The 20,823-nt window shown below is 40.0% G+C and overlaps 1 protein-coding gene across 2 annotated transcripts in view; it reads left to right on the top strand.

Annotated features, from left to right (window-relative positions):
* dgkaa (diacylglycerol kinase, alpha a) overlaps positions 1–20,823 on the top strand; it is a 130,215-nt gene extending 109,392 nt beyond the window's left edge. For both annotated transcript variants that reach the window (XM_060938562.1, XM_060938563.1), the window contains exons 16-24: positions 1,980–2,065; positions 3,005–3,094; positions 6,560–6,720; positions 8,624–8,688; positions 12,169–12,259; positions 12,919–13,096; positions 14,813–14,930; positions 18,227–18,287; positions 19,870–20,823. In XM_060938562.1, the coding sequence (XP_060794545.1) occupies positions 1,980–2,065; positions 3,005–3,094; positions 6,560–6,720; positions 8,624–8,688; positions 12,169–12,259; positions 12,919–13,096; positions 14,813–14,930; positions 18,227–18,287; positions 19,870–19,950 (931 nt within the window). In that variant the 3' untranslated portion in view covers positions 19,951–20,823. The remainder of the gene's footprint in view (positions 1–1,979; positions 2,066–3,004; positions 3,095–6,559; positions 6,721–8,623; positions 8,689–12,168; positions 12,260–12,918; positions 13,097–14,812; positions 14,931–18,226; positions 18,288–19,869) is intronic.

The raw sequence follows: 20,823 nt of genomic DNA, 5'->3' as shown, positions 1-20,823 counted from the left end.
TGTCTTTACGGAGATATGTCCCGGGTTACACCAGCTGTTGTTAACGTAAATGATGAGTCCCCCATCTTTGCTTTTCCCGCATGTGTTAGTGTCTCTGTCGGCTCTCACAGCAGTGAATCCCCGCAGGTCCACGTTAGCATCCGGTACAAGGTGTGTTAGCCATGTCTCCGTAAAGATAAATAAGCTGCTCTCCCGGTAAATCCGCTGGTTGTTCAGAGTGGAAAGCTCGTCGACTTTATTCGGCAGCGAGTTCACATTCCCCATGATAACGGAGGGAATGAATGGTTTGTAGCGCCCCCGGTTGTCCGCTAGCCTAGCCTTTAGCTTAGCTCCAGCTTTGCAGCCCCTGGGTTTCCTCCTCAGCTCGGCCAGGATGGGGTGCCGTATCCCGGCTCGTCCCATTGTTTTCAGGGCCAACAGCTCCTCTCTTGAATAAGTGAGAAAACTGGCTCCTGGTTGCGTGTTAAAGTTAAATATATCCATGTTATATAGTTAAACACAGTATGTCTTTGTAAGAAGAGCAAAAAAGTAAAAAAAAAAAAAAAAGTGGAAAAAAAGAGGTTTAAAGAGCTAAAAACTACAGAGCTACTGGAGAGGCAGCAGTCTCACACAGCGCCCATGCGAAACAGATCCATGGCAGGTGGCGCCACCTGGTGAACAATTCTTGTTGGAATATGTCTTTAGAGTCTTCTGGGTGAGTTTCAGTGAAAATGTCCCAGCAGTTTACGAAGAGTAGCATTTTTAATGTGACGAGTCACCCAAAAATTTCAGACACCCATAAAGTTGTAAATATGACAGGTGATGCCACCGTCTTGACAACTTTTATGCACACCCACCTGGGGAACACTGAGAGTTTAATCAAAATCTGATCAATCCTGAGGAGTAGCAGTGGTGTGTGTGTGTGTGTGTGTGTGTGTGTGTGTGTGTGTGTGTGTGTGTGTGTTTTATAAATAAATTGTGGACGATGCGTGATTGCATAAGCTCATCCGGCCTGGCCTATGGCCAGATGAGCTAAAAACCCATTCAGATCTGCATGAGCTTAAGTCTGTTGTAATGTTTGTTAATCTGGGCTAAATCTGTTTTTGGTGCAAATTCTGTTCCTGTAGTGTGCAAAAAGACACCGGGCTCCTCCACTATATGGATCTGGGGCAGATCCTAAGCAAGTGATCCTGGTTTTACCCCAATCCAGTGCAGGTTACATTTTGTTGCTTGGGAAGTCTTAGCTTCCTGAAGGAGATCTATTTGGAGCCATTGGGAAAACCTCTGGATCTGCGTATTACCTACAGTATATAGGGTTCTAGAGTTAACTAGAACTTTCAGGTAGATGGAGCTCTTTAGCCTGGGAGGGCAGTCTGTCTAGGGGAAGGAACCCTGACTCCAAACCTCCACTGCCTTGAGGCCACATGGAAAAGGCTATGGAAGTAAATCCAGACAGAAAATCCGGAGTGGAGACCCGAAGGCGGTTGGTTGTCATTTTTGACTTCCTTCCAGCAGCCCCTGCAGCCTTGCTGGCCCCAACTGTAAAGCCTTGCATTCCATTGGACCTTGCCGTTGTGGATGAGATGGGGGTCTTGATGACCGGGCAACACTAGACCTCCAGATCCATCCACCCTGCTCAGGCCTGCGCCCTGGAGAGGTTACTCCAGTCTCACGATCAGTGAGAGCATAATATGTTAGACAGCAGTACGAGAGACTGCTGAGTCACTCCAGATGCTGCTCTCAACAGGACTGACTACCACCATGACGCTACCATTATCTCGTGAGATAGAAGGATGCCAACTAGAGTTAACTTCAGTATTTCCCTTAGAATGTGCCAGGTGAAGGGTCCGTCCAAGAACCCCCCCCCCCCCCCATGAAGAATCTGGTAATGTTTTTTTCCACAGACGTGAAAGCTGATTGATGCACGTTTGTGACTTTGGGGCGTAATAAATATAATTGGCTTGTCTGAATATTTTTTTTGTTTGTTTTTTCCTCACTAGGTTGAGCTTCTTCAGGGATCTTCAAGACTACAAAATATTAGTGTGTGGAGGTGATGGGACTGTGGGCTGGATCCTCGACGCCATAGGTTAGAATTGCACGTTTTTTTTTTTTTTCATCGTGAATACGACAACAAGATAACCTTTGCTGGATGTGGCCACTAGGTGGTGCACTTAGATAGTATCAAGTGTTAAGTGGTGGTGTAAATAAATTACTAACTAATCTACATTTCAGTTATTCCACGAAATCGAGTTGTACATGAACTGATGGTTGTCAATAATCCATGTACGACGAGATTGAGTGGAATAATTGTTTTATTCGATCCACATTCACTGGATTTTGAGAAACGGAGCATTTTTATTTTTTGCAAATTCTCTTTAAAAAAAAAAAAAAACTTCATACAAAACATCTGACAAAATCATTTCCACTTAGAATGTAAACAAACCAGCGAAATGACGAGCAATTTGTGAAAAATGTGATGATTGATAATAATAATAATAATAATAATAATACTTGAAAAATAAAAAATATGTTCTTACCATCAAATACTTTCATTCCTTTTTTTTTTTTTTTGCTTTTTTAAAAATTTATTTATTTGTATTTTTTGGGGTTTTGCTTTCGAGTAGTTTTTATTTCATCCTCGGTTGGTTCAGCAACACGCTCTACCATTTTGTTTTTCTCTACTCACGGTTTATGAGCTGATATCATAGTAGTAGAGTAGCCAATCAGAGCGCATGACTGCTCATATCCAGTGAATGTGGATAGAATAATGTAATTTATTCACCTGAATAACTGGTTTAAAGATGCAGTGGTTATTCTAGTAGTGCCAGGCCTTTTCCAACCATGATTAAAAGCAGAGAGTGCTTTTACAGATTTTTCAGCCTGTAATTACTTTGATTTCTTTCCAAATTATTGTAATCATCTCATCTTACAAAAATCAGACGAAAAGCGCTGAATACCCAGCTAATCACCAGTAAAGTGGAGCTACGATGTCTAAAATAATTCTGATGTGATTGCCATCTTGTAGATAAGGCCAACCTGCCAGTGCGCCCCCCAGTGGCCGTACTTCCTCTCGGAACAGGAAATGACCTCGCGCGATGTCTGCGATGGGGAGGAGGTAAGAACATCAGCTCTAAGGTTGCTGCCACGTTTGGAATAAACCAGATCAGAAAAAAATGGACTAATGTTATGTTAGATTTGCTTGTTATTGATTTGATTAATTTCAGCATATGATCTCATAGCGGTCGGATTTTAATATAAATAAGTGCATCTGCTCTGCTGTATAAATTATATTACTATGCTGTTGTTGTTAAACGGTTTATGCCAAGTCTCACTCTTACAAGTTGCGCTCTTGTTTATGAGGGATCTAAATCTACATCCAGATTTCTGTAAAGCTGCATCGTGACCGCATCTTTTGTTGAAGGCGTTGTATGGATTAAATCAAATCAAATTCCGTTGAATTGAAAAGTTGATGGTAAATGTTACGTTTCGTGATTTATACAGTCAGAATTATTTGAACAAAGTAAACTTTGGTTCTATGTTGAAAATCTCGGAATACCTGAGGAACTGCAGCCTAATTTCTATAATGTGATGAAATGAAGCCACTTTGAACTCGGCGTTTTTCATGTTGAATACAGTGTTTCCATTGCAAGCTCAATTAGCCGAGTCGGGAAAAACACTAACGTGTGTGTATATGAGTATTTAAGGAGCAGAGTTGGGAAAGCACTGGTTTAATATTCTGTAACAGTATATGAATGAATAATTTTATATACAGGGTTAGTCAAAATTATGTTAACACTTAAACGGTAGAAACCATTTATTCAGTCTCGTCCTGCAAATCGTTCTGCAAACTTTCGACAGACTATGGTTGGAGAACCATACACTTCCATCAAGCTTGTAACCACTCTTCTTTGCTCCAGTGTTAATCTGTCACCCATGGCGTACATCTATCTGCAGGAGAAAAATAATCCATTCGTGTTAACATAATTTTGACTAACCCTGTATATAGGTCACAAAAACAGCATTCTTAGAAACATGCCATGGAGTGAGACTTGTACTTTTATTGTCATTATTATCAGGGATTTCCCCAGAAAAAATATCAGAGCGGTGCTACTGATGCAGAGTCCAGCCCGTAAAGCTGCTTGGGGGGTCCGGGGGTATGCTCCCCTGGAAAATTTTGAAATTAGAAACTTCAAATGGTGCATTCTGGTGGCATCTCGGGCTGATTGAGGCGCAATTCAACATTATTAAATTTGTTGTTTTTTACCTTGTCAAATATGCAAGGGGCAAAATCTAAAGGGCAAAATGAGATTTGAAATGAAAATACTTCAAAACACGCCTCTTCATTTTCCAATTCCAGGATGCCAGGAACAGAATCGAGGTCAAATCACGCAACAGTGCCATCTAGTGAACAGCACCTCGAGCGTGGTTTTATGTCTGGTTGTGAACAGCAGTTAGTGCATGCAGCAAAACTCCTTTTTCACTTCTGGGTTGAGTACCAGCATCGTCTAGACCTATATATTACAATATCTTCCAATTTCTATAGTGATTCCTCATTTTCAGAGGGGAGTAGGAGATATTTATGTGCAGAAAGTACTCTGTACTGTTCAATTTTATGTTTAATGTGTGCTTTGGGGAAAGCCCTGATTATGTACATATTTTTTTTATTTGATGATGGAATTGTGTTGTAGAACATTCACCCTGTAAACACTTTATAACACGTTTACACCTACCTGTACCTGTGAGTTCCTCCATTTGACTTCCTTGAAGTGGATGAATCAAGCTTGTTTGATCATTGACTTGCTTGGCGAACTCCAATTTAGATTGGGTTAACTTCTTTGCTTCATCGATATGACTATTGGTTGAAAAATTATTGCATATTTTCTCCAAGGCTCACAGTAGTATTTTCTAGTTGCTTTAGCAAATAACACCTTCGCGTAGGTGATGTTTTCTTCTCTACATACGGTACATGACTGATATATTTGAGATGTTGTGCATTTTATGAAGTTTTGTAAGGGGGTGGTTTTGCCGATACTTTCTAGGTCTTTGTTAGAAAACTCAAACTTGTATTCATCTTCTGCTGAGTTGCGTCTTCTCTCTTCTCCAACCCCTTTAACCATACTTCTTAAGCATTGGAACCAGCACACTTCCATTTTACATATTTCAGTTTCTTTTGGGAGCCAAGATTGCACTCTGGTAGGTTAGCTGAGATCTCACACGACACAATGCTTCCAAGAGTTTCCTTCTTGTAGTCATGTTGATGCTGCTATCAGTTAACACAGAACGCAACTCATTGAACTTAGCTGTTGCTTTTGCTATTTGTAGATCTACAGTTATCGCTTTAGTGTCGATTGAGATCAGCTTGCCCAGAAAAAAAAAAGAATAAATTAATCTGCGTGTTCTTCATTTCCTAAAATACCAATAAATGCCAGTTTTCAGCTTTGACACACACCAATCAGCTGTAACATTAAAACCACTGACAGGTGAAGAACATTGATGATCTCATTATAGTGGCACCTGTCGAGGGGTGGGGTTTATCAGGCAGCAAAAGAACAGTCGGTTCTTGAAGTTGATGTGTTGGAAGCAGGAAAAACGGGCGAGCATAAGGATCTGAGCGACTTTGACAAGGGCCAAATTGTGATGGTGAGATGACTGGGGCTGAGCATCTCCAAAATGGCACATCGTGTGGGGTGTTCCTAGGATGCAGTGGTTAGTACCGAACAAAAGTGGTCCAAGGATCCAAAGGACAACCGGCGACAGGGTCATGGGTGTTGAAGGTGCAAGTCTGGCCTGAGTTTCCCAAAAGCATCACAGCACAAAGATGATCGTTAAATGGTAGAGCGAGCAGCACAATGAACCCTCTCTCTCTCTCTCTCTCTCTCTCTCTCTCTCTCTCTTAGTTAAGATACTCTTAGTGTTAAAGAGGCTTTTGGGAAACCCAACCCTGATCCTTGGAGGCCATGTTGCAACTTACAAGACTTAAAGGATCTGCTGCTGATGTCTTGGTGCCAGATACCACAGCACACCTTCGGAGGTCTTGTGGGGTCTAGGCTTTGATGGGTCAGAGCTGTTTCGTGGCACATTGGGGACCTACACAATATTAAACATGTTATGGCTGATTGGTGTGTACAGTACTGTGGGGGGAAGTCTTTTAAAATACAGATTTTGTCTTTTTGTTTATGATGTTTATTTGATGTCTTCTGCATTCGTGAATAAGTACATTTCCAAAAAGAAATATGTTTTACAGAAAAATGTTGGTATATCTGTAAAGAAAGTAACCCATTAGATGACAGTAGAGCACTTCTTAAACAAAAGACATGATGAATCCACCCTCCTGTGTGTACCATGATTTAATGGGCAGTGTATACGAGGGTAAGTCAAAAAGTTCTAAGACAGATGTGTTAATTTCAGAAGGAATTCAAAAAAAGGAATACAAAGAAGGAATTCTCTGATGGAAACACCGCTTGCAGAAGTGTTTAGACTTAAATGGAGGATACGTAGAGAAATAGCTTTTGTTATTTTCATAAATAAAGATTTTTTTAAATTTGTCTTAGAACTTTTTGACTTCCCGTCGTATGTGCAGGCTATGACGGCGTGGACCTGAGCCGGATCCTGAAGGAGCTGGAGTTCAGCACGCCGGTACTGATGGACCGCTGGAGTGTGGAGGTGGTGATGGAGGACGATCAGGAGAAAGGAGACCCCGTGCCTTACGAGATCATCAACAACTACTTCTCTATCGGAGTGGTGAGAAACAGAGAGAGATTTAAAAAAAGCAAACAAAAAAACCCGCATCACTCATCAACTGGCAAATCCTAAAGCGTTGTAAACTTTGAGTCCAATTCAAGTATATTTTAGAATCTTATATTCAGAATTTCCGAGCACACTATTTTATTGATTAAATATTAAATCGATATTATTTCTTCGATCTAGTATTATATTATCTAGTATTATTATATTATGCAGAGAATGTCAGTGTTAAATAAAATCCCTAATAGTCACATTAAAAGGTTCTGACTGCAAAGGTGAATTCTGGGTAAAATGTTCTATTTCTGTTGCTGTTGGAGTTTCGAGATGTTTCGCTGCCACACACACACACACACACACACACACACACACACACCGTGTATCCGGTATGTAAATGTTTTGTCGAGATAAAAAGCTTTCTGCATTTTACGATTCCGGAGATCGCCGAAGCAAGTGAGCAACAATATCATGTGACCACCGTGGGGCGTGTTTGAGCTACTTTTAACCAAAACAAGTCAGTGTGGGCGAACATGGCGGACTCGGCTCTCCCTCCAGTGGAAAAGAAAAGGAAAGCCTGCCTAGTGAGTGTTACTGCAAGATAGAGCAAGATTAGATGACGTCTTTTTCTGGACAGATAACTAAATCGTTCTAGCTAGCACTTAGCTATCTTAGCCTTAGAGTGCATGGGCTCAAGTCCACGGTCGCGAGTATGGAGTTCTACACCAAATGTTTTGATCTTACAGAGAAAGAAACAAGAACACAAAAGCAGGAACAGAGAAAAGATATAAATATTCATCTATATATTTGTTTCACGGATCTATTCGCGAATGTGAACCAGAAATTACACAAATCCATGCGACTCGAAACTCTGAGGTCGCTGCAGAGTCACGATGTTTTCTGCGCATCGCCATCTTATGACACAGTTCCATGGTTAGGCTAATTAGTTAAAGCTCCTCCCTCACATTCGGCTGTTTCCTGTTTCTGTCGGGCCGTACTGTTTACTTCAAATGGGACGAAAACAGTCCCAAAACAGAGAAAAGCGACCCCCAGGACATCAAAATGATCACATCCTGTTCGTCCGCACGATATTGTTCTTGCGGGACAGAGGAAAATGCCATGCACAATAAATAAATTTAAACATTTCAGATGGCTTTGCAGTCAGCACCTTTAAGTTAAAGTACCTCACAAGAAAAACACCTGAATAGATGTTTTAATGTATCTTTTAAAACCTCTGTTTCGTATTTAATTCTCTCCACATTCACTGGATATGAGCAGTCGCGAGCTCCGATTGGCTACTCTACTACTAAGATATCAGCTCATATACCGTGAGTAGAAGAAAAACAAAATGGCAGAATGTGTTGCTGAACCAACCGAGGATTAAATAAAAACTCTACTCGAAAACAAACCCCCCCCCCAAAAAAAGCAATAACATATGGAATAAAAGTATTTGATGGTAAGAATATTTTTCCTTATTTTTCAACAATTATTATTATCGCATTTTTCACAAATTGCTCCTGTCATTTTGCCGGTTTGTTTACATTCTAAACGGAAATTATTTTGTCGGACGTTTTGTATAAAAGTTTTTATTTATCAATTTTGCAAAAAATAAAAATGCTCTGTTTCTCAAAATCCAGTGAATGTGGATAGAATAAAACAGTTATTCCACTCAATCTCATCGTACACGGATTATAGACGACTATCAGCTCATGTACGACTCGATTTCGTGGAATAACTGTTCAATGTGATTATGCTATGACGTATTTATAGCTGATTTAAAGCTTTTTTAGTATTTATGAAGATGGAGAACAGACTAATAATACTGACAAATAATATTTAAAAAGAAACACTGCATTTTTCAAAAGGACTGCAGGTTGATTACTTGATTATATGTTTGTTTTTGCAGGATGCGTCAATTGCTCACCGGTTTCATACCATGCGTGAAAAACATCCGCAGAAATTCAACAGCAGGTGGAAGCTTTTTATAATTTTCTTATAACCCCAATTCCAAAAAAAGTTGGGTGCAGAAAAGGTGGTGCTGTTTCTAGATATTGTTTATACACTACAATTTCTGCTGTAACAAACTCTTTTATTATGAACTTTCACATAGAATAAACTAAGTTCGTGTCCCCGCCTTTAATCACAGTGAGTCGGAATCTTCAAAAAAAAAAAAACATCACAGTGTCATGTCCATGTGCATTGGTACTCGGAGCACCATTAGGACTAACTGCAGTACCATGCACCTGTTCCGGATTAGAGCGCAATCACAGCATGCGCTTATACGGACTTTCTAAACACACAGACTTAGTGAAGTATACGCGCTGTACCGAGTGTCTCACATTACCGAGCCTTATTATCTGTGTATCGCCTTTTTGGTTTTGACTTTGTTTTGTGTATTTGGACTCTGCCTTTCGTTTTTACCTCCACCATTCTCCATTCTGTCTGTGCCTCGCATGACCATTCCCAATTTCACGACTCCTGCCTTTTTCTTGTGTTTTTGAACTGTTTGTAAATAAACACTTCCTGTGATTACATCCATCATTTGCCTGCTTACATGCACACTGAGCCATGCGCTCCTCTTCCCCCAGAGACAAACGATAAATAAGCAAGTCCACAGTCGAGTGAACAATACGTGTTGGCGCCATAAAACAAAGGCTTAACAAGCCTCGCTTAGGTGTCGATCACCAACAATTATCAAGAATGGTAATCAAAGGAGCGATAAAAGGATGAAATAAATGCTGATATCACTAAACTTAACATCTAGTTAAAGTGTACTGGCAGCGTTTTTATACCCCCTGCCCTGTCCAGGCTCGTGGCACGACATAAATTGGTGATTTGTGACACATGAATGAACTAAATGGTGATGATTTAGAAAACGTAGCAAGTCAATGAGTGGATACTTACAACAATATACCAGTAACCTCCGTCATTTCCATAACAGAGGAAGAAATCATCGCCTCTGTTTGTGATCCTTTAATTCAATCAACGAACTCGTAAGTGAGAAATTTGTGATGAGGAGAACGCACCTAAAATTTCGCCTATAGATAGTTTTCACTGATGTCACGGCATTCCGTGGAACGCCCTCCAGCCGCCATCTTGTGGGGCAAACAAAACGGACCATCGCCACTACCGGCTACGTTATCTCGGACGAATTTATGAAGTTATATAGTCAGTTTTCTAAAATAAAGATCAATGTCAGCAAAATCAAGCAGACAGAAGTATATAGATACATTAGACGACATCTCACGACAACGGTATGCAGCCAAACTGGCCTTGATTGGGGGAATTGACCCCTACGAAGTGGACAAAGATGCATTTTCAAGTAACTATGCAGGGCTGCCAAAGCCTGAAACTGCCAAAGCCTGCTCCAAAGCCTGAAACTGACTTCATCAAACTTTAAAGGCTGTCTGATATATACAACTTTATATATTCACAGCGCGCCTTTTGGCGGATGCCGCCTTTGTCACAGCTGAATCGCGCAGATCCGATTTTTTTTTTTTTTTTTTTTTAGGGGGGGCGTTGGAGTGTCTGATTATAATTTCAAAGTAAATTCTGTATTAAAATGACTAAATAAGCAAATCCGTTACAGTCCATGAAACAGGAAGTATAAGGATGAGAAAAAAACAGTTTAAATCGCAAAGCTGCGCACATTTGCGCAGCCCTTTAAACTGTTTTTTTTTCTCATCCTTATACTTCCTGTTTCATGGACTGTAACGGATTTTCTTATTTAGTCATTTTAATACAGAATTTACTTTGAAATTATAATCAGACACTCCAACGCCCCCCCCCCCCCCCCAAAAAAAAAAATCGGATCTGCGCGATTCAGGCGGCATCCGCCAAAAGCCGCGCTGTTTGCATCCCAAACACAAATCAAATCATACAGAATAGACCTAAAATGTTTTTCAAAAATGAGCCTTGCGTCAGTGAAGTGACAAGTTTCAAATAGAAACGTGACAAACGAGCGATATTAAGTGTACATTACAATGTGTTAGGCATTCTCCAGAGATGGTTCACATGATGTTTTGGTTTCCAAAAACAAACTTAAACACAATTGATTATTTAAACAACTTACCACTTATAAAATGATCGGAGCAGACTTTGCTGTGTTTGGAAGGCTGATAATCCTTGCGGTTGATTCTTGCAAGCCATAGATTTCTCCTTTGTATGCTGAGTTTGTTTGTTTGCTCGCCTTCGTGCTCCCGTACAGTGGGAATTCCATAAAAGCTCCGCTTGACTTCATCATCTGACCTATTACGACAGCCGTGAATACAACAGGTGTGCACCATTGCTAGCTTTAAATAGCCTGCTTGGGTTCTTTTGAAGACTTTGTACTCGCGCATTACAATGTGTGCTCAGTCACCCGTACAGTAAGCTTGACCCGCAAGATGGCCGCCACTAGGGAATCCCCAACTCTGTGACGTCATGTGAAAACTATCTATAACGTGAGTGAGTGGTGAGACAAGTTGGTCCATTTCAGTATTACAAATTTTTCAGTATAACAAACTATTTGAACGTCACCCAAGCAAGGAGTTCGTTATAGCGGGATTGCAGTGTATATGGTTTTTACATTTATGGAAAATGTATAAGATTGTAAAAATAACGGACAAAGCCTCTGACATCACTTGTAGGATTTCCAAATAGCAGGTTTGAAGCTCATATAAGGAGGCTACAAATCTCGCCATCTTGGCAGCGCCTGACTCCACCTAACTCCTGGCTAGTCCATAAATGGAGAAAGGGGCGGGGATAGTGAAGCCTGGTTGCTGGAATAGTACGGCTAGAACATGCCTACTAACTGCAAAGCTAACGGGCTAGCTATGCAAGCTACTGGCTAAACTAAAAGAAGCTGCTCCATCATATAGATACAGGTCATAACCTCAACAGCCGGTTTACCAAAAAAAAAAAAATCACCAGGTGTGTAACCGTTCGATAACATATTTGATCAAGGATAGCCTGTGGTGAATTTGGCTTGAGTTCTGAGGTAATGCCAGCTAGCAGCTAACAAGATGTGACAAGCCCAGCTGTCACTCAAATCAGCCCCGCCCCAATCATGCATAAATGTACGGCTCAATATAATTTAAACTGTTGAATTATATAAAAATTGACCCCCAGTACAGTCGTCATGAAGGAGGAACTAACTATAAAGACCGAAACCGTTTTTTGTACCAGACTGTAAACATGTTTGTTTTTGCTGTAAAGTTGGACATTTTAACACTGGGGTCTATGGGAACTGGCTCGCTTTTGGAGTCTGCCTCAAGTGGCCATTCGAGGAACTGCAGATTTCAGCACTTCCATATTAGCTTCGCTTTTCAGGCGCGGAGGTTACGGCTTGGTGTAAATGTTATCTTGTCCTCTAGGGTGCAGCATGGTGCATATAAACACTGAATGTTGTGAGTGTGAACTGCATGACGTGTTACTCCTCAGTGTGTGTTAACGACTTCTGTTTGAATTCAGAATGAAGAACAAGCTCTGGTACTTTGAGTTTGCCACCTCGGAGACGATCTCCGCATCCTGTAAAAAGCTGAAGGAGTGCCTCACCATAGAGGTAAGATTACTGGGACATCATCTATGAAATATTACAGGAATGCAATTCTTTAAAGCTAAAGACATCAATAGTTACTGAATAGAAGGAAATGATTCGATGCTCTGAAATAAGTATTTATTTATTCAGAAAATACAATATATACTTTACTTCAGATAGAAAATGAAATAATTCATGAGTACGAGAGAGGGTAAATGATCTCGATCTCATTCCTTTACGCATTTGTCCTGAAACTAATTGTATTTTTACTGTATTTTCGTTTAGATTTTTTTTTAAAACTCGTCCTGTAGTATTGTTTGTAAAGGAAACACGATCTATTTCTAGCAAGCTGCTTATATAGTTATTTCTTATTTAGTTACATATAATTTATCACACTGCACATTAATTTTATGATTTTATTGGTTTTATATCCTCCTTTGATTTTATGATTGATCTCACTATTTCATGATCAATTTTGTGATTTTTGTTTGATTTTACGATCTTTTTGTCACTTACGCTGATGAAGTGATCGGCTGACATTTTGCTGAGTCGCTCGAGGTGATTATTGAGAAATAGTCTGAATTTCTCGACCAATCAGCGCGCTCGATTTCGAATAATCACCTCGGTATTTATACTAAAAGCAGTTAACTCATTCATTAACTCATTCTCTGTGTCCTGTGTAGTGTTGTGGCATTCAGCTGGACCTCAGTAACCTCTCCCTGGAAGGCATCGCTGTCCTCAACATTCCTAGCATGCACGGTGGATCCAACCTGTGGGGCGAAGCCAAAAAGAGTGACAGAGCCAACCAGGAATTGCCGGAGGTTATCGTCGACCCTGAAGACCTAAAAGTCAGCCCTCAAGGTAGGACGAGTTCAAGGAGCTCTGTCTTATCAGTGTTTCTACTCAATCAACGATACGGACATGTGACGTTCCACCCAGGCAGCTTGGAAAGGATGGTTTATTCCGCCAAGGAAACAAGACTCCAAGCTCCAGTTAGCTAAAGAAGGAAAAAATACTTGGGGGTTTGCTGTTATAGGAAAATAATCAACAGCAAGGAGGTGTGATGTTGCTTGATGCAAAGCGTAGCGACTTTTACCACTTTTCTATAACAGCATGTCCCAGTGGGGTTTGTTGTTCTTATGTCATGGCAATTTGCCAAGGAATATTAAAACTTGATAAAGAATAGGAAAATAAATGTTGCTTATTTGGTAATAAAATTTTCTTCATTAAAGTGCTCGTCTAATGAAAATGACATCATAAAATCCCGGGTTTTCTGTGTGTGTAATGCTCAAACAGGTTGTAAAGTTCACCGATAAATAAAAAATTGGTTTGAAAAAAATGTTTTGTGTCTGAATTCTGTTCCAAAAAATCACGAAAAGCTTGTCCACCATTATTACCATATTGGTCAGCAGCGCTGCGTGTGTGACGTCATACGCACCACTGCCTTCTTTTGTAAAGCTCTTGACACGACTTTACGACGACAAGGACGAAGAAGAAGCGACTCAGAGTCGGCATGTTTCGGTTTGCTTTTAGATCAGTCTGATCAGATCTGTCGTCAATCTCAGTATTGTATTCGAATGCATAAACACTACCTGAGAACGTTATTGATCTGACGAAAGACAACTAATCAATTTGAGCAACAGTTTAAACACAAGCTGGACGCTTCCTGTGCGGCAGTGAGCTCTTTGTGACGGCGTTTCTGACTTCTGTTTCCAGATGGTAGGAACGGCTCCGCCTACCAGACGTCGCTCAAATCCTTTGTGAATCTGCCTCACAAATTTTTTGTCTTTTTCAAAATGTATGGATCAGAAACCGAACCGTCCTGTCGGCTTGAAGTTACCTCTCTTTGTTCGTACAAATCGAACCCGTTCATTCCACAAGTGTCCTGCTGACTTTGGTCTGTAATGGATCAAAATTCTGCCCTTTTTTTAAAAAAATCGCCTACACTTTAACAGTCTTGAGCGACACATCTCTTAGGAGGCATGCTTTGGCTTTAATTTTGTTTTAGAATTAAAAAAAAAAAAAGTTTAAAACGTGCTACACTTTGCAAAGCAGATGAAGCCGGAAATGCCGCGAACTTTCAAGCACTGCGTGTATGATGTCACTTCCTTTGAATTAACAGTAACTCGCCAGGAATGCATTCGTGTAACGGCGGCTTCAAAGAGCCAAACTTTACCAGCTAAATAGAACATGTTCCTGGTCTCATGTTAAAATACAATTTAGACAGTAAACTATTTAACATGTCTAGTTTTATAAGGTATAATTTTCAGGGGTGATGTCATTTTCATAAGACTAGCACTTTAATTTTTTTTTTCTTTAAAAAAATCCAATCATGAAGCTGATATCGTGAATTGAATCCGATCGTGAACTGTGGGAATCGTTACATGCCGAGTATCCACACAGTACGGCACTTGATTAGTAAATCTGCCACACGCTATTAGATCTCACGTGTGAAGTGATGTGATCTAAGCAGAGCGTGGTCCAGGTCTGTTCTGATGGTGGTTGTAGAAATGGAGTGACGTCGTGCTGCATTGAGCTGATCGGTTCACCTGCCCAATCATGTTCATGTGTCTTTAGATATGAGTGATGAGCGTCTGGAGGTGGTGGGACTGGAGGGAGCGATAGAAATGGGACAGATCTACACAGGTCTCAAGAGTGCTGTTCGACTCGCCAAGACCTCTCAGATCACCATCAGGTCAGCCATCTCTCTCTCTCACACACACACACACACACACACACACACACACTTGAAAACACGTCTTCGATATCAGTTTTGCTTTTCCACACACACTAAAGCAGTGTTAATGACAAACGAAAACACGTCGTTTTCAGATCCATTCTCCAGATTAGATCCAGTATTTTCACGTTGGAGTGTGAATAAGGCAAAACATACAAATACCTTTTACTGTTTGTATAATAATAATTTAAATTTACAGTGCGGAGGCTTCATAAATATGATCGCCTACAGAATTAACTAATTAACAGTTATTCCACGAAATCGAGTCGTACATGAACTGGTGGTTGCCTATAATCCGTGTACGACGAGATTGAGTGGAATAACTGTTTTATTCTGTCCACAGTCACTGGATTTTGAGAAACGGAGCATTTTTATTTTTTGGAAATTCAATAAAAACTTTATACAAAACATCCGACAAAATAATTTCCGTTTAGAATGTAAACAAACCGCTGAAATGACAGGAGCAATTTGTGAAAAATATGATGATGATGATAATGCTTGAAAATATATTTTAAAAATATACGTTCTTACTGTCAAATACTTTCATTCCATTTTTTTTGGGGGGGGGTTTGTTTTTGAGTAGTTTTTATTTCATCCTCAGTTGGTTCAGCAACGCACTCCGCCATTTTGTTTTTCTCTACTCACAGTATATGAGCTGATATCCTAGTAGTAGAGTAGCCAATCAGAGTGCACGATTGCTCATATCCAGTGAATGTGGATAGAATAAAAACAAAACAAAACAGTATCTACTTATTAAAAACTAAAAATGTACGATAATGTAGAAATTGAGCTAAAACTACGATAAAACTCTGAAATGCGAAAAGAAATTCTAATTAGATCTCAATTATAAAAGCGAGCTTAAATAAATGTCTTTTCAACACATTTTTAAAACCGTCCAGAGTTTTATAGTTACGAATCCGACTCGGTTGCCAGTTCCATAGTTTAGGGGCAGCAGCAGCTTAAAAGGCCCTGTACCCCAGTGTCCTCTTCACTCGCTGTCTTGTAAATTCAAGGTGTAGCTTGTACGAGTACAAGAAGATTCAGTGTGCAGATCCACATTAAGTAGTGCAGAGATATTCGGTGCGGTGGGAGATGGCTTCAGGATAAAACGGTGTGAAGGAAGTGTGCAAAAAAATCTGATTCAGAAAACTGAGCAGCAGGGCATGGTGCCAGATTCAGCAGCATAGTGTCGGTGAAATCAACCCATTTTCTCTGAGCACTGACACACGACACTAATCACATGTCAAATTAATGTGATCAGGTTTTATTTTAACTCCACGTTTTAATTCCATGAATTGTGTCGTGTTTAAGCATCGTGGGCAAGAAAGCAGTGTTTGTTTTTGGGGTTTTTTTCGTGTTGTTCAAACAAATAAATTGTGACGCATGTTGCAACGTGTCCAGGATGTCGACACCCTTCAGGGTTGTTCAGCTCCACCCACACACACACACACACACACACACACACACACACACGCCATTCATTAGTTCACATTTACGATGGTGCTGCTGTTTTGTCTTGAATAGAACTCGGTTAAAGGTCTCACAGCACTGAAGGTTTACAAGAAGGAGGAAAAAAACCCAGTTGTACAGACTTCCTTCTAATTACAGCACAAATGTATTTATTTATTCATGTGGATCAGGACGGTTTTTAATCCTGAACTTTTTATATACAGAACTGCAATGAAACTTCGAAAACGTTAATTGAAATTGTTTTGAAAATATTATGTTAATTTGGTGTAGTTCTATTAAAGATTCAAGCAATTATTTCAACTGTTTTATGACCAGTCAGATGGGGTTTTAACTATAATAACTAAAATGATCTGTAACTGAGATATATGTATGTAAGTGTGTGGGAGGTCCGTATGGTGAAATACCGTGACCGATGTCTTGAAAGTACTGAGCGAGGCCCTCTGAGCCGAGGTCGGTATTCCAGGCCGAGGTCACAGTATTTCACCATACGGACCGACCTTAAGCTGGTAAATAATATATATTTATTTTTTTCTTTACCAAATTCTAACAGAAAACGAGAGCGCCCGAAAGGGAAAACCGAGCCGAGCCGCCATTTTGAATCCTCATTCACGGCTGTAATGCAAATTGCTTCCTCCTCGGTATACAAGTGCACTTCCATAGCAGGAAAAAACTACAAACTTTAGTTATAGATTTTTATTTTATGACTTCTACATCAAGTCAAAACATTACAAAAATATTTTAGAGTTCCAAACGTTGCACAAAATGTTACAGTGAAAAAAAGGTTTATATAGAAGAAACCTTTATTTGTCACATGCACACTTCAAGCACAGTGAAATTCATCCTCTGCATTTAACCCATCTGAAGCAGTGAACACACACACACACACACACACAGAGAGCAGTGGGCAGCCACACCAGAGCGCCCGGGGAGCAGTCAGGGGTTCGGTACCTCGCTCAAGGGCACCTCAGCCCAAGGCCGCCCCACGTTAACCTAACCTGCATGTCTTTGGACTGTGGGGGAAACCGGAGCACCCGGAGGAAACCCACGCGGACACGGGGAGAACATGCAAACTCCACACAGAAAGGCCCTCGCCGGCCGCTGGGTTCAAACCCGGAACCTTCTTGCTGTGAGGCGACAGCGTTAACCACTACACCACCGTGCCGCCAATAATAATATGCTGAGCAGTGTATTCCATAAGAGAGCACTTTACAGATTAAAAAAAGAAAACATAATGAAGGCTACTGGTGCAAAAGTTTTGGTGTAAAATGAAGAAGTGAGTGTGACAAAGTGTGCAGAAGAACTGTGGCTGGTTCTGTAAGATGTTCAGGAAAACCTACAGACCATTTCCACATAAAACTGACCTCACTGGACCTGAAAACACTTCTCTCCCCCCTCCTTTTTTTTTTTTTTTAAAGCAGAGGGTCGTTTCACACCAGATATTGACTTTTTCATTTATTATGGCTTATTGATTACTATTTATAGTGTGTGTGTGTGTGTGTATATATATATATATATATATATATATATATATATATATATATATATATATATATATATATATATGTGTGTGTGTGTGTATACATGTTTGTGTGTGTATATTTTTTTTAATTTATTTTAAATGTTGAAATATTTCATTATTTTTTAAGCCATTTTTGGCCGACAGCATTTCTTTACATGTACCTAAGACTTTTTCACCGTACTGTATATCTTGCCATGCCATATCTATTATTATATATAGTTAAACTGTAGTTGCATATTAAATTGCTTGTGTTGCTTGGTAACAGGACAAAGAAAGCCCTGCCCATGCAGATCGATGGTGAGCCGTGGATGCAGCCGCCGTGTACTGTAAGTGTGCATTAGCTTTTAACTGCTAATTATCCTTTTTAATGTCTTGAGAGACTATAAACCAAAGCACAACGGGCATGAATAACTGGACTGCTTTTCACTACTTAAGGATGCTTTTAGAAGGATTTGTACTCGCACCGGAGGGTATTTAAATATTCATGTCCTTAGTTACATTTCCACGACTCACACTTTTTAATCCTTACATTCTTTTGCTTCGTCCAGGTATGTCCTGTATATGTTACTGATTCAGTCAATTACGTTTTTACATATAGTACCAGTACCATATAGAGATTCATGTCACAGTTCTCCATGTACCAGATGGAGCTCAGATGAAAAATAAATACGAGTGGTGTATTTTCCCAGTAAAACACTCGTGTCTATATAATAATAACTCCTGATTAATCTCGCTTGCTCGGTCTTTAGGGGAAAGTATCAGACTGAGGTCTTGACAATACGACAAAAGACCTCAGTCTGTTATTTTCCCGTAAAGATTGAGCAAGCGAGGTTAATGAGTTTATTATCTGGCTTTTTTTTTATTTCTAAGATTAAAATAGATGCTCATTATAACAAGGCGTGACGCTGCTTTCAATCACATCATATTTGTAACATAGTCAAGTCACGTGTGCAGAATAAACGCCTTGAGGTTTCAAAACTGAGTTTCTGTTAGCGGTTTCTGAATGCTCTTCATTGCTCATTTCTTGAATAACTCGGTGACTCTTGTTTGTGGGGTTTTTTTTGTGTGTGTTTCGGCTGTTTTTGATTTCCAATTCATCTTTTTGTTTTTTGCAACATTGGAAAGAAAGTCAGTCCGTAATCGATCATGGGCATTACAGGAAAATTCTGCCTGCTGAGGAGCCAATCAGAGTGCACGATTTTACTAGAAGTAGATCATATCTGTATAATATAAAGCTGTATGTTAGTAAGTTTTGTGACACAGGAAAGTGTTCAGGTTGCTCAGAATGCAAGTGATAAAACTTGTTTCATGGAAGTTGCACAACATCAAATGTAACTCGTGTATAAATGGATGAAAAGCACATGATGACGTTCTTCAATAAATAAATGATATTAAATTGAAATTATTGGCGAAGTGTTGTGTTTAAGGAGTTAAACATTTCAGGACGTGCCATTCTCGTAAAATTGTCATCTCAGGTGGTGGAAACGGTAACTCCATTACACCGCTCTGACCTTGATTGATTGATTGATTGTTTTTCTTTTTTTTTTTTTTTTTAAAGATATTTTTTTGGGCTTTTTGCACCTTTATTGGATAGGACAGTGTAGAGACAGGAAATGAGCGGGAGAGAGAGAGACGGGAAGGGATCGGGAAATGACCTCAGGCCGGAATCGAACCCGGGTCGCCCGCATTCATGGTATGGCGCCTTAACCACCTGAGCCACGACGCCCCCGATTGATTGTTTTTCTATAACAGTATGCCCTCTGGTGTCTTATTCCTGACAGACAGGTATTAGCTGTGGAATTGCATTGATATGAGTATTCACACCTTCACCGCAGTGTGACGGTCATGTCATGTCATGTCTTGATCTGTGTTGTGATAAATCATGGGTTTTTTTTCCCCCTTCTACAGATTAATATCACACACAAGAACCAGGCCTGCATGCTGATGGCTCCTCAAGCCAAATCTTCCGGCTTCTTCAACCTAAAGTAGTGTCTCCCCCTGCGTCTGCATCAGCAACCTGACGTGTTTATGTGGTCCAGATATAGCAATTTATGGATGCTGAAACCAATGTGGCCAAACTGTGCGTGTTGAAAAGGATTCTGTACGTACACAGATTATGATGCTTCATTTCATATTTTTTAAACTTCCCTGTGATCTGAGGAGGCGAGGAGATGATCGCCTCTTATTCACACTGTCACTTACCTCAGTGGTGCATCAACAATGCAGTGTTAGTTTTACTCGATCCCCATTGTGCCATTACTGTCCTTCACAGCAGCGAGAAGGTCCAGATCACAGCAACAACACACCAAGGCTTTCGTTTTCAGTGATTTCAGTCTTCTACGGCTTTAGGAAATACTCATAACGTTTAACATCAAGGTATAAACCGGCTGTGTTAGGGCTAGGTGTTAGGGTTTAGGGTCTGAATATCTGAGCGTGCAAAAAATGCCAAAGCAGCCTGTAATTGTGTTTACACCTGAAGCATGCGGTGTAATAATTATTTAGATAACATATTAATAAATTAAGATAAACGGTTTCACATTTCGCCTGGTTACGTTGACATTAGCGAGAGATGACTCAAGAGCTCGATTCAAACTGACCATCCTACTATTTTATTTAGTATATTTTAATAGCTTGAAGTTTATTTTAAGTTTATAATTTAACTGTGTTCATACTGATCTTAAATCAATAGACGTTCTTCACACAAGCATGCACATGCTTAGAAAAGTAGACTGTGATAAATCACATGCCTTGTAAGAGTTGACATCATTGTCACTTTCTCGAGCTTATTTCCTGAGAATGTACATCTTTCAAATTACTGCCTGTAAAAATGACTGAATAAATGTCACAAAATGTTTAATTAAA

This window comes from Neoarius graeffei, chromosome 13, assembly GCF_027579695.1.
Source record: "Neoarius graeffei isolate fNeoGra1 chromosome 13, fNeoGra1.pri, whole genome shotgun sequence".
Lineage (NCBI taxonomy): Eukaryota > Metazoa > Chordata > Actinopteri > Siluriformes > Ariidae > Neoarius > Neoarius graeffei.
This window is presented reverse-complemented; position numbering and strand designations above follow the sequence as displayed.